This window comes from Parasteatoda tepidariorum, chromosome 2 (genome assembly GCF_982258835.1).
Source record: "Parasteatoda tepidariorum strain Cologne lab strain chromosome 2, Ptep-v5.0, whole genome shotgun sequence".
NCBI lineage: Eukaryota > Metazoa > Arthropoda > Arachnida > Araneae > Theridiidae > Parasteatoda > Parasteatoda tepidariorum.
This window is the reverse complement of record NC_141756.1, coordinates 77050298-77064860: the sequence shown is the minus strand read 5'-3', so window position 1 is coordinate 77064860 and position 14563 is coordinate 77050298. Positions and strand designations below refer to the sequence as shown.

The window sequence follows — 14563 nt, the reverse complement described above, 5'->3', positions numbered from 1 at the left end:
AACATATATTTGTATAAAGTATTTTTAGTTTTTTAGTAAACCTTTTATTCAAAAGATGCAATACATAAAGCAACTAAAGCCTCAATATAAGGGAAGGTATTTTGTGATTTTTTTAAAAGTTTTTGACTCACGGGATTCTTCTGAAATTTGAGATTTGCTTTCTGGCAGTAATATAATTTTGTAAAATTGAAACAGATTGGTAAAATCTGCACCTAACATAGATTTAGGTAATATCATAACATACATTTAGGTACATGACAATTTGTCCTTAAATGTAAACGAATAAACATTTAAATGCAATACAATTCTCCTTGGTTGCACTGAATGTCCATTTTTTTATTTTGATGCCTTAATCGAAACGTAAAAAATTGCAATAAAAAGTACATTACAATATTATTTATAATGGGTTAGGGGAAGTAATATGACTTACCACAGTTTCAAATTCTTCCTCGCAGCGTTTTTAAAGATAATTTTTTAACGAAAAATACTGTGATTTTTACGTAGATAATGAGATAATTCTGTGCCTTGTGCTCTTATCTCAAAAAAATTCTGGAATATAATGAATTGCCTATCTTGAATAAATTTTAAGGTACTATTTAATATAAAATTTTCCTCTTTATGAAAAGTATGGCTCATAATTCTGTAGTAATTTCTGTAGCAAAAATGTAATAAAATGGAAATCATAGCCCACAAGACTTATAGATATTTTTGTATTTTCTATTATAGAATTTCGCGGATATTTTTTTAATGCTTTTTTGAGGATTTTAACCTTTTGTCAGATTTGAGAGTTATTTCTTGTTTCCTAATGAAAACAACAAATATGGCATAGTACTATATAAGTGTCAACTAAACTACAGAATATTGTACAACAAAAGTATATTTATCTTCAATAACAAACATGGATAAATATTTTTTTTAAAAAAACAGACATAGATTTAATTTATATTAATCTATCCATTTCTGCAATGCATGGCGTACGTAATCATAAAGTGCTGTTCCCTTGAGTGCGTTAGTTGGTTTGGTTCCGTCTGGTGGAAGAACTGCCTTGCATCTGTCTTCATTGCCAGTAAAACCATTGCAAAGGACATCGGGTAGCTGGGCAAATATCATTCCAAGTAATTCTCTATCTGCTTGGGCTGTTTCTTCTCCGCATTTACTTTTCACAAGGTCTTGCATTATGTTATATCCCTTTGCGTAGCCACTGAAATACAAAATTTCCATTCAATAATACAGACAATGTACTTTTAACTTTAACTAAGTGCATCAAGTAGATATCGTCAATGGTGCGTAAAATTAAGAAGGTCAAACAGAACACTCTGACGAACTTGATGAGATTGATTCAATGATAAGATTTTCACGATCTTTAGTCTACGTAAATAAAAAAAGCGTTTCATGGTTATGTGATTTCTCTACTTTTTCACTCAGACATTTCCCTCTCCGTTACCCTGTTATCCATTTTTTCCTCACATCAGTACGTTATTATAACAATAATAATATAATATGATTATAATAATATACAGTTAGGATTTATAGATACTCCTCAACTGTAGTGTGAATAAAAGGAGTACCGTTTCTGCCTGTCTCATCGTTACCAAGGAGACGAGGGTAGAAAAAGCGATCTTGAGAAACCAATTTTAATTGGATACCTGCAAGTATCGTAGGTAAAATGTGGCAATGGGACGCTTGCAAGTGATATAGTGTGGGTATCTCGATCCTGATGGGTAGCTGAAATGTGGCATTTGTTTATGTTAGCAACTGTTCTTTATATTTTATTTCGAGTAAGCCAAGCCCGTCAAGTATCAATTCTCTTAAGTGTCACATTCCAAATTCTTTCACAAAGATTCTTTCTCAAAGATTTCAATTCTTTCAATATATATTTCCAGGGTTCTGCCTAGGCCGAATTTACTACCGTTTAGCGGCACCTTCAACAATTCAACTTTAGGAAAAACGGTAGCTTCACAAAATACTTTTTATTGAAATTTTATTTTGTAACCCTTAATAAACGATAAATCCATATTTTTACCATATTTTTATGTTGATTTTTTAATATAATTTTTAATTCTTCGCAAATTATGTCTAAATTTTCTCAAAATAGGTACTTTCAGTTTCCTACATCCGTAATAGTTCTTATAATTTCAATTTGGACTCACTCACTAAATTTTAGAATGCTTTTTAGAAAATACTGCAAAAGTTATTATGAGGAAGAAGAATATACGCTAACATTTAAAGTAACACCTGCTAACTTACATCGCCCCTGAACTGCGCAAATACAGCGACATTCTAAAGCAATAAAAAATAAATAAATAAATAAAAATAAATAAAAGTCACGAGTTAAATCACGTTCACATGATCTGATATATCTGATGACAAGCTTTGGTGCGCATTATGACCAATAACGTTCTATATTGGCATTTTTAGGAAAAGAATTACATTTTAGTAAATTTTTTAAATTTGGTTATAAAAGAAATATGTTCTTAAAAGAGGCAAAATTCTTCAACAAATAGAAAATAATTAAAGACGTTTAATTACGTACCAGCAACCATACATAAGCTTCTTTTCGTTTTCTATGGAGTTAATATTTTCAAGGACAGCAAGAAAATATTCTATATGATCTTTTACTTCGTCAAGTTGAGCCACTTGGTTCAGACATTCAGAGTGGGCTTCGTAACCTAAAACGAAGGCAATGAATTGAATCATTGAAAAACTATGAACTATTCGGAAGATATTTTCATTTTTAATAAAAAAGCAAACAAATATATGATTCAATATTCAATGATTTCTGACTTCTAAAACAAAAGTTCTTTTTCCATACAAAGCAATCAAACTAACAAGTTAATATTAAATAAATAATGCCACGAAACAGACGCGTAAGATATTATTATTTGATTAAAAAACTTCGCCCGCTTCAAATATATACAGATTGGTTTAAAAAAAAAATCGACTTATTTTAAACGCTCAAAAATAAGCGCCCATTTTCATGACTTGTCATACGTGAATGAGAAGAAACAACAAAAGTGATTTGGAATATATTAATAAAACGAATCCAACGTAGCCAACGAAAGTAAAAAAATTAAGTCGAGAAACAAAACTAGAAACAAAACCTGTTCCCCCCCTCACTGCCACAGTGGCTTTTCTAGTTCGGTTTTTTCTTCTTTATTTTTATTCTCTTTTGACTACTGAGGTTTTTCTAGTTTTGTTTCTTAACTTTATTTTCAATTTTTCGTTGGCAACTTTGCGTTTTACATTTCAAATCACTTTTGTTTTTCTCATTCACGTTTGGCAAGTCTTGAAAATGTACGCCTATTTTTGAGCGTTCGGAACATGCCGTATGTTCCAATCCGTATACTTTTGAAGAGGATAAAGTTGCTTAATCTCGTAATGACGAGTTAGTATTTTTTTTTTCTTTTTGAGCCATCATTTCTTTATCACCCGAAAATTAAAACAATAATAATTACAACCATAATAAGTTAGTAAGAAGTAGTTCTCCTGTTTTTGTATAGTAAAAGAATATCATCTGATTATTCAAATTTTGTTCAACTATATATCGAATCATCTATATACAATCGCAGCAACTATTATGACAGATATTGCTCTCCCAGATAAAATTTTCATGTTCTGTCCCAGTACATCTCCATCTTCATGGGTTTCTTTCTTCTACCATGGTAAGGGGCTGTCATTCAAAATTGCAGTTTCTAAGTTCTTAACAATTATTTACAGTTACTTACAGTTAGTCATTTTTATATTATGCGTGCAATTCTTTTGTATAAAACTGACATCTTGATACATATTCTTCTATTATTTATTTTGATTAACTAAAATTACTGTTTGTGGCGAAATTTTATTACATGTGGAATATAACAATGATCAAATAATTTAGAGCTAAGCCCATTTTTATTCGAAATCTGAATTCCATTTTTTACCCGAATAATTATGGAGGTAGTCATGGATCGAACTTTGGAAAAGAATATTTGTATTTTTTTAAACTCTCAAAAATAGTATATATAGGTGTCTACTATAAATTTAACTTCACCCTCAATGATTCACAGAACTGTACGCAATTTTAAACTAAAAAAAATTTTTTGTTACCAGTTATAATAAATTAACTATGTCTAACTTACGAGATCGTTGTGGTGATCCTTTAGAGCAAAATTGATACCTAAATTCTTCAACTCCTTCTACAGCCAAATCAACAACTTCCTTTTGCATTGGAGTTAAACATGTATCCAAGTATTTATGAGCACATTCAAAAGCTTTTTCGAGGTTACTGTAAACAATAATAAAATAATATTATCTGGAGATTTTGAAAACGATAAATAACAAAACATTGCATAATTTTAAAGCAAAAATATTTTGATTGAGTTCTATATTCAGGAAACCATGATTTTAAATGATAAATGCAGACGATATTTTTAAAAAAAAAAACTTTTTCTTTCGAAAAATAACTTCTAGTAAACATTTTTGATTTATTATGATTATATTTTTATTTAATAATGGTAGAAAAACATTTGAATCGTAAGGTATGCAATTTTTTGCACAATTTTAAAGAAAATTTAAATTTACTTATCAAAATAAAAAATTTGAGCAAAATCGGTTGAATAGTTCCCGAGAAATTGAATCTCAAATAAGTCAGATATTTAAAATTCGAGCTCTCAGGAACTAATCGATGAATTTTTGCTCAAAATTTGTATTTTTCCATGTAAAATTATATTCTTTAAAACGATGCAAAGAAGTTTTTCAACCATTAATTAATAAAAAAATAAAAAACAGTAAATATATGATAAAGACTATTTTTTCGCATGGAGTTATCTTTAGATAGACAAATTTTATAATTCTGTATAAGAAATTTTCATTTCGCTTAAAAAATTTTCGAGATATAGTGAAATACGCTAAAAGTAAAATTATTAGTAAGGAGTCCAAAATTTTGTACGCTCTCTTTACCAAACTATTGGAATCATATTTCTCTGATTGTGTCTACCCCATATATTTTGGGGTTCTGAAATTCGAATCCGTTGGAAAAAGGATATGTTTAATCAGAGAAAGTATGCTTTTGTGTCTGATTTCGTAGTTTAAAATATCGTCTGCACTAATTCATTAGCATATTTTGGGTCAATTCCTCGAGATTGAGTCCTAGAACATGAAGATCCGATCATCAAATCAAAAGTTGTTCACTACGGTCCGTTTTTTTGTGTTGCTATCCTCTCTCTCTCTATAAATATATATATATATATATATATATATATATATATATATATATATATATATATAAATAGCATAGCAGATTTCATTTCCTACAGATTTTAAACCTATATTACCCCTATTTCTTTGCATAAGTCTAAGGTACCTCTCGAAATCTGAGATAATGATAGCTATTGAATTGCCAATCAATGATATCTCTATTCAAACTGTATTTTCTTAACAGCTCATAAGAAACACCTTATTATAATACATAGTGTTCTTATGTCTGTAACTCGGCATAATCAGTTGGTTTGGTCACAATGGTTCCTCAGGAAAAATAATTTAGGATACTAAAAATGTACATAGTATTGTAGTAAATCAAGCAAGCAAAAATAATTAAATAAATAAATAAATAAAAGTGATTGCTTACTCGCACATATTGTCAACATCGGTGACAGTGACTGGTATGGATCTTTTGGGTAAGGAAATAAACCAATCTACGCCCAAATCTACACACTTCATTATTTCGCTTGTATGGCAATTTATAGCAGCAGATAGTGCCATGGATGGCAAAGCTATGAAATAAATAATTGACATTTGAAATAATCTCTCAATAATCAAATGAATAATTTACTAATCTTAAAAAGAGTTTTTTAAAAGATTTTAATAACCGACATATATGTATATAATAAATAGTAAGCAAAAATTAAATGAAGAAAATAAATAAAAATATAAAAATTAAAAATAAATAAATAAATAAAAAAACTAAATAATTTTTTTAAAGTATTGAAAACATTTGCGGAGAATTTAGATAAAATTAAATTCATGGAAACAATAATTTAAAAAAAAATTACTTTTTAAGTCTGATTAATACTATTAAAAGTAAATTCGAAGGCTTTCATTTTCAGAACCCTTTTCACGAAAAGGCCTGCCGAAACATGAATCGATTTATTAAATTTTTAATTTTTGTATTAATTCTGACTGGAATCACTGGAAATACTACGCTGTCGACGGAGTAGATGAAATTGGTTACGCTTAGCGAGAAACATGATAACACGCGAGTAGTATTCACTGTCCTCAGTCTTCCAAGGCTTTTTCGGTTGGCGTTTTTGCTGTTATATGGATCATTTGCACTTACAGATAACTTATTTTAGGCCTTTGTATAATTTATGGGATTTTAATTTCTTAACTTTTATTTATGCGTGTTTAATTTTTAGGGGTAAAAACAGTTACTATTGAATTTTATTTTTTCACCTTTCGTATTAATCTAGATAGTTATTATTGTGTATTATTAAGAACTTTCAGAAGCAAGGTAATATCTCCTAAAATCGATATGTAATTATTTGTTATGTTTTAAAAAGTACTAATTTTAAATTAATCATGTATAATTTATTTTCAATTTATTGTAAAGTTCTTTTAAACCCTTTGTACAACCCTTTTAACAGTAAAACCCCTTTAATTTATTGCTATAAAAATAACATTACTAAAAATAAAATAATGCTACAACTACGATTATAATGAGAACCAACTAATGCTGAAAATAAGGAAATACTTGAATATACATAGAATAGATTGACAAGCACTTTGAAATTTAACAATTATTTCGTACAAAAATTTACTTCTATAACTGAATCTTTTTTAAAAAAAGTTTGAATAAAACAGGATTGTCAAGTAAAAAATATAAAATTTTTAGATAGTATTAATTTTTTGGTTGGAATAGAAATTGGTCAAAGGTGAAGCTAGCGAGGAATCTGTTATAAGAATTTCAATTAATAATGTCTATTATTTCCAATATACAAAATGAATCTGTTAACTATAAATACGGATACAGCAAAAGAACTGAGTAGAAATTAGAGTTAAAGTTGAAAATAGGAAAGCGCTAGCGAAACATGTTCTTAGCAAAACCTTGTAATGTTTTTTTTTTTTATAAATTGATTTGGTAATATAAGTGATATTTTTTACAATAGTAATAAATACTTTTAAATTTATTATTTGCCCCAAAAGGGAAACAGCTATTCATTTACTTCAAAAATAGTATGTACATCTAATTCTGTTGTTTTCGTTTAACGATTTGTTCGAAACAAACTTAATAATATAATTAAATACTTTGTTTTTAATTTTAGTTTACACGACACCGTGATCTGTGCTATAGTGTGCATGTGCCATGACAGTGGTTTTAATGAAGCTGATTAAGAACTAGCATGTTTTTGCACCAAAATAAAGTACCTTACAAACATTAGGTAAGTTACAAACATTAGAATGACAATAAATTTTTTTTGCATTAAATCCTTAAATATTCTTTTACGATCAATGTTTTGTTTTCTAGATTTAATTTAATGGGATAGATTATAACAATAATCATTAAAACAGGTTTTGAATGTCAACTCCTAACTTTTCAATGTCATACATGAGAATTACCTCAATTATTGCTTCTTTTGTCGTAATAATACTTCGTTTCTTCGAAAGAAAGCTAATAAATAAAAGATTTAGAATGACGTTAAACTGTGAGACTACGTATAAAGGAAATATTGGTAGAAATTTTGAAAATGATTTCAATTATCTTTCCCACAGTATAAAAAAAAATCAGTTATTTATTAAAAAAAAATATGTCATGTTTGTACTTTTTTTCGTAGTTAACTCATAACTTTTATTTTAATAAATGATTTTTTTGATAGATAACTGATTTTTTTGAATTCTGTGCGGAACATATTAAATAAATTTATTTTCAAAATTCCTACAAGTATTTCTCCTTATTTATGCCTAGCATTTAACGTAATTCAAATTTTTTTATTTATTAACTTGCTTTTTCACAAGCAGTTAATTTTTTAAATATATTAAAATTATATTTAAATATATCAACATATTAAATATGATAAAAAGTACTTAAAATTTGCATAAGATCTTTTTCATTATTCTATTGATAAAAATATAAAGTAAAGTAATTAAATGCGATATTTTTAACTATGAGGCAAACTATTGCTTTACCATTGTTTTCCATATTAGTTAAAATATACATTTTTGTATCTATAATTAAAAATAATTCACTTAAATTTGAATCAATCAAGAGTACACAATGTTTTTTTAAGATCATATTTTTTTAAAGACGAAAATACTTTTGTAAAAAAAGAAAATTATAAGGTAATGGCGGATAGATTGCGTTGTCGGAGTAGTAAAACACAACGGGGAAGGGAGTACAGTAAGATGGTCCGGAGCAATTGGCATCTCTAATCATTAAATAAAATGCTGAACAATTCCTCCTCTCAAATGGAAGTTTTTCTACGCTGTCCACTTAGAAAAAAATTGAAGCATTGTTTCTAAGCTATCAGAGATTACACAATGCTCAGGAGATTCAACAAAAGGACTAATGATGTTTAGCAACTACTTAAAGGTTTCCAGTCTATTTCAGCAAAAATTACTCCAACAGAGCAACTTAACACAATTGAACTAGTACATTTTTTTACAAAAGCATTATAAAAAATTCCTCTAAATGTAACTATTATCGTAAATGATCTAATTATAGTATTGGTAATGAACTATCCACGTGCGAAATGTCTCTTACATAGAGAGGATAGATTGAGCAAAAAGAGATTTCTTGTTTATTACAAATGTTGCTTAAAATTGAGGCTTAACTACAAAATAATAATGAAAAAAACATAAAAACAAATATAGTTAATATTATCGATAATATAGTTATGTAATAACCAAATGATAAAGAACTTTCCTTGATTAAAGTTATTAAAATTTTCATCTTAAGGAGAAGCTCATTGGTTAAATAATGGTTGCTCAAAGTTTATTTGAATTTTTTCTGATTTAAAGTTCAGGGATACTACACGAAGGAAAAATTCCGGTAAATTTACCATATTTGTATGGTATTGGCATTTTAGCAAAAAAAAAATCATAATTCTGGTAATAAAACCACATTAAACGGTATAAGGTACTATGATAAAATTTGACATTTTAGTCGAAAATTTCGATTTTTTTTTATCATAACACACTACTCAATAAGTCTCCGATCTCACACATTAATGCCACCACTGCTAACAGAACCATGTGGCTTTTGGATAGTAGCAACTTTCAAACAATAATCGTCAAAATTCCATGTTTCATAACATTCTGATACATTACAGGTAGATGTAAAATTTCATTTATTTACATGGACTATAGTTTAAAACCTATAAACGCAATTTACTCATAACATTTATTTTACTAAATGTATCAAGCCAGTACAATTTTCAGCCGATTTACTTCAAATTTTGACAAAATGTTCACAATAAATATAGATTTCGCTCCAACCAGAGATGTTTTCATTAGATTGATTGATTTTGAGTAATCTACAAAAATGTAACTTATTTCCTATCATCTTTCGAATTTCCGCCCTTTTGGGAATTTTGTTTTAAAATCTACGTGCAACGAAAACTACATGCATGTAGTTTAAAAAAATTAAAACGGAAGTAAATTTGAATGCATTTTTTAATTCATGAGTACAGGAATGTATGGAAAATTAACAAAAAAAAACAAGTTATAAACATCATGTTATTTCAAAATTTTGTATTTGTACATGATAAAATAATTAAAATACGTACAGTAAGATAAAAAAAATTACTAAGTTGGATGGGAAACTGGTTGTCCCTTTTGTATCTCTTTTTTCTGGCACTCTAATTCAACCAAAAATATATTTTGGAATTTTTTTGTTATGAAAACAGTCTGATATTTTCTATAAATATGGTTAATGAAATTACACTTGTATTAAAAATAAAATAAAAAAAATGTAGTTTGAATTATTATTCAAATAAATTATCAATAATTGATTTTGTTAATTACAGAAATTTCAGTTATGAATAACTTTTTCTCTTAGTTCAAAATAATTGCAAATAAATGCAAGGTAGGTAAATTATTCTTTGGAAGTGAGCCGTGTCTGGAATATTTTGCACTCTTAGAAAAAGGCATCTTTGTTTCACGCTGTATTTCATAACTATAAATTATTTAATGCTAGTAATAAAAAAAGTAATAATAAAAAAATAAATAGTAAATAAAAAAAAATAAATAAAATAATTAAAAATAATAAAAAAGTTTGAAAAAATGCATCAAAGATTCTGCATTAACGAATTTACTTTATCTTCTGCAACGTTGCGAAGTTGTTGCAAAATATAGCAACCAAAATTTTATTGATTGCGAAAACAACAATTGGTGCACTCCACGCACTGATAAGAATGGATTGAAAAAAAGCTTTCAAAAAATTAAAAGCTGTTTCATAAATAAAGTTTTAAATAAATAGTGATATTGCTTTTTTTACCAATAGTGCGGACAGCGATTTTTTGTAACGAGATAAATTATAATTATACATACATCAAATAATTATATTAAGTCGTGTTACATATATATACTTCTTCTAGATATTTTTTTACACAAAGGAACTTTTACAAGATTAACTAATAACTAAATTTTATTTATAATTTAGAAAATATTTATGATTATGGTCAGTCATCCTGAAACAAAAAAGTTTTAAAATGAATTTTTTTCAATAATATTTAAGAAAGTTTTGATTTAGTAACTCATTGACTATTAAAAAAAAAACCCTGTTGTTATTTTAGAGAAAGAAATAGTTAATGATATTTTAATGAATTCTAATTAGGATATAATAGCTTAATAGGGTATACTTCTTATTGGGAAAAATTCTTATTAAGATGTTGTAGCAATGTATTTGGGGTTTGTAAACAAACTTTTAATTAATTATTATAATTTATTTATCCATAATATATACTAAGAATATTTTTGTTAATAAATAAGTTGACCTACCTATAGTTATTCCTACGATCAGTAGTAGCCCCCTCATTTTGGTTAGTAAACTATCCTGAAATCACTGATGGTCAAATAAAGATGCTGGTTTTTATATGGTTGTAGTGACTTAACTTTTTTCTCAAGAAACGGGAAGGAAAATTTTTGGCCATATAGTTTCCTTTTGTAGAATCACTGATGCATTTCAAAGATATGAATTTGCTTGCTACTATTGTCTTGAAATTTCGACATCTGATTATCTTTATATAAATAAGAGCCACTGATTTGCTTTAAAGTAGAAAGAATTAGTTTCTTGCTCATGTAACTATTAAGAAATTCATGAGAAATTCGCGTTTTTAAGATTAATGGGATGGAGCAATCAACAATTTTGGAAAGGTTTTAAAAAACTAAGATTAAAAGAATTAGTGTTATGCGGATTTAGCAGATTTTAAATATAAATGCATTTTTGAAACTCTAAGCTTATTACGATAATTTGCACATGAAAATAAAATTGTACCTCTTTTTTCTTTAGCTAAAATGATTCACCAGTGACACTTTTTCCTTTATATATTTTGTGATCAAGTTCGTTCCCTGAGAAAAAAAATCTGGAAAAATTATCGTACTGTATGGTAATGACATTTTTGGTTAAAAAAAATCATAACCCTGGTCTATAAAGCCTAAATATATCGTATTTGAAATTTTTTTCATTTATATGGTGTTGGTTTATTGAATAATCTGGTTTTCAAAATTATATTTCTTTTTACCACACATAGATATTTAATTAAAAGACATAACTGAAAAAATAAATTTTACCGATAAATGATTTTAAGCCATGCTCAAAGGCATCATGGCAAAAATACCAAATTTTTTCACATTTACCTTCCTTTACCACGTTTTACAAATTTTAAAATTATTTCCAATTCTTCCCATAGAACCATAAATATGAAGAATTTTACCATATTCTGGTAGTTTTGCCTATGTTTTTTTCTTAGTGCTAAGCAAATTTTGAATTTTAACATTGAGAATGAGTTAACAATACTCTTTGCCATTTTTTCGATTGCAAGTTCCACATTCATTTAATAGTTTATAAAAATCTAGTCAACTAGTTTAAAAAAAATCGTAGAGTATAAGATCCCGAGATCTCAAAAACACTGGTTATGAATAACTTATTTCGGGCACAGTGCAAGAACTTAAAGAAAAAATTTGTGTAACATTCTGAACCAATAACAGTATAAAACTAAGAAATGGGGAGTGAACTGAATGCAAATTCTATGTCAGTCGTAAAACAAGAGGATAGCACAGTAACTGAAAAAAGTACCATATATATATATATATATCAGAGTTGGCCGTTGATTACAGTAATCGATTACAACTGTAATTGATTACAGATAATTACAGCTATGTAATCAATTACTTGTAATCACGATTACAAGTAATCAATTACTTGTAATCGTGATTACAACTTTCAAAAAATTTTGATTACAGCTGTAATCATGATTACAATTTTGATTACAGTAATCAATTACTTGTAATCGCGATTACAAGTAATCAATTACTTGTAATCGTGATTACAACTTTCAAAAAATTTTGATTACAGCTGTAATCATGATTACAAGTTTGATTACAGTAATCAATTACTTGTAATCATGATTACAAGTAATTGCGATTACAAGTAATCACAACAAAAACGATTACAAGTAATTATGATTACAAGTAATCAAAATATATGATTACATGTAATCATGATTACATGTAATTTGATTACATGTAATTGTGATTACTTGTAATCAAACTATACGATTACAAGTTATTACGATTGTATACTATAGTTAAATTTTTTATGTAAGTATTCATGTGTTTACATATTTTTATGTACATAGAATGTACGCACGCATGAACTAACAATTTGCGATTCCTATACATACAATGTATGCACAAACGTTGTTTGTACGTACAATATTCATAATTATATTGTAATATACTTAATGCAATGCGCATATGCTTAGTACATATAATTATGCATTTAGTTAGTATGCATTTAGTTATGTTAGTTTGTACAAAAAGGCAATGTTTTGTATCTTTGTATACATAGACGATGTATGTATGAACGTATATGAAAATAATGTTTATGCGTTTGCATGCTTTTATGTACTTAAGTGCATATATTGTATAAATTTACGATAATAGCACGTATATACAATGTACGTTTGTATATAAAATTGTACGTATTTGCGTACAATATGTAAGAATGTTAATTAAAGGTACAATATATGCACATAGTTGCGTAAATAAAATGCGTACATGTATACATGCATATTTATATGTACATCGATATATGTGCACGCAAAGTATGTACTTATGTACAACTTACGAATGTACTTGTATAACTACATACTTCGTTAATACTTATGCGCATGTAATGCATGGATGTACAAAAAAATAGTTATATGCACAATGTATGCATGTGCATACAACGTATACATGTACATAATTACAAGTAATGTACAAATACATGCGTATATTTAAATATATGTAATTACAATATACACATACATTGTGCATACATTAAAAAAATTTATATGAGTAAAGTTTTTAAAAATTTGTTTTAAAATTTATTCTCAGGCATATGAAACTCGATCTCATATTTTTTAGAAAGCAAACGATAATTTTATTTGGAATTTCTAAATATTAATTCCTCACATAAAATTTACCGTTTTTCTTACCATTTAAAAAATTTCTATGAATCATGCATTATGTTATAAAAAAAATAAATCTGTATTGTCAAACATTTCATGAAAATACCTGAAAATAATCTTTTATTCAGAGAATTTCAAAATGATATAGAACAATTAAAGCTGAAAACTAAATTTAAATATCGTTTGATTTTGTCATTTAACTTGCTTGAGTCATTAAAAGTTAACTTACATGCATTTTATTTATTGCATTGTACACATATTTAGACATAAATGTAATGTACATATGTATACCTGTAATGTATACATATGTACATTACATTTATGCAATACGCATGTACAATGTATGTACATACATTCATGTATTGTACGTGCATGTATAGTACATATGGATATGCATACATGGAACATACATGTATTGTACATGTGTGGATACATTCATTGGACATATATACATTGCACTATATGCATAGATAGGGATAGCATGCATGTACACATGTAAAATTTGTACGAAAGAATTATGCCCAATATATTTATGCTCATATGTACTGTATATATACACACATATGTACATTATATGAACATTATATGTTCATTTCATCATATGTACATTATATGAATATACATCTGTACGCTATATGTATATACATCTGTACGCTATATGTATATACATCTGTACGCTATATGTATATACATCTGTACAATATATGCATCTCAAATGTGTGTATGTACGTACGTTATGCATGTCGAATGCATGTATGAATATATGTGAAATATAAATACGCCCAATGTACGTACAATCGTACACAAATGTATTATGCATATTTGGATACTTACATTGAGCATGAACATATTATGTACCTGTACATAAATACACTGGACATGCATATCATGTACATGTATACATACATATATTGTAC

The 14563-nt window shown here is 27.3% G+C and overlaps 1 protein-coding gene across 1 annotated transcript; it reads right to left on the bottom strand.

Annotated features, from left to right (window-relative positions):
- Window positions 1-859: 859 nt before the first annotated feature.
- LOC107454128 (uncharacterized) lies at window positions 860-11232 on the bottom strand. Its single transcript, XM_016071199.4, has 5 exons — window positions 10972-11232; window positions 5606-5750; window positions 4119-4264; window positions 2534-2669; window positions 860-1201 (listed from the first exon to the last, which is right to left on the bottom strand). The coding sequence occupies exons 1-5, from the start codon at window positions 11006-11008 to the stop codon at window positions 946-948; spliced, it is 720 nt and encodes a 239-aa protein (XP_015926685.1). The 5' UTR covers window positions 11009-11232; the 3' UTR covers window positions 860-945.
- Between the last annotated feature and the right edge of the window lie 3331 nt (window positions 11233-14563).

Bases quoted from the DNA above. Each gene is read 5' to 3' on its own strand.
- LOC107454128 (XM_016071199.4), bottom strand. From the start codon at position 11,008: ATGAGGGGGCTACTACTGATCGTAGGAATAACTATAG. The intron at 5,751-10,971 runs GTAGGTCAACTT...TTTATTTCATAG, and splicing joins GATCGTAGGAATAACTATAG to CTTTGCCATCCATGGCACTA. The intron at 4,265-5,605 runs GTAAGCAATCAC...TATTGTTTACAG, and splicing joins GATGTTGACAATATGTGCGA to TAACCTCGAAAAAGCTTTTG.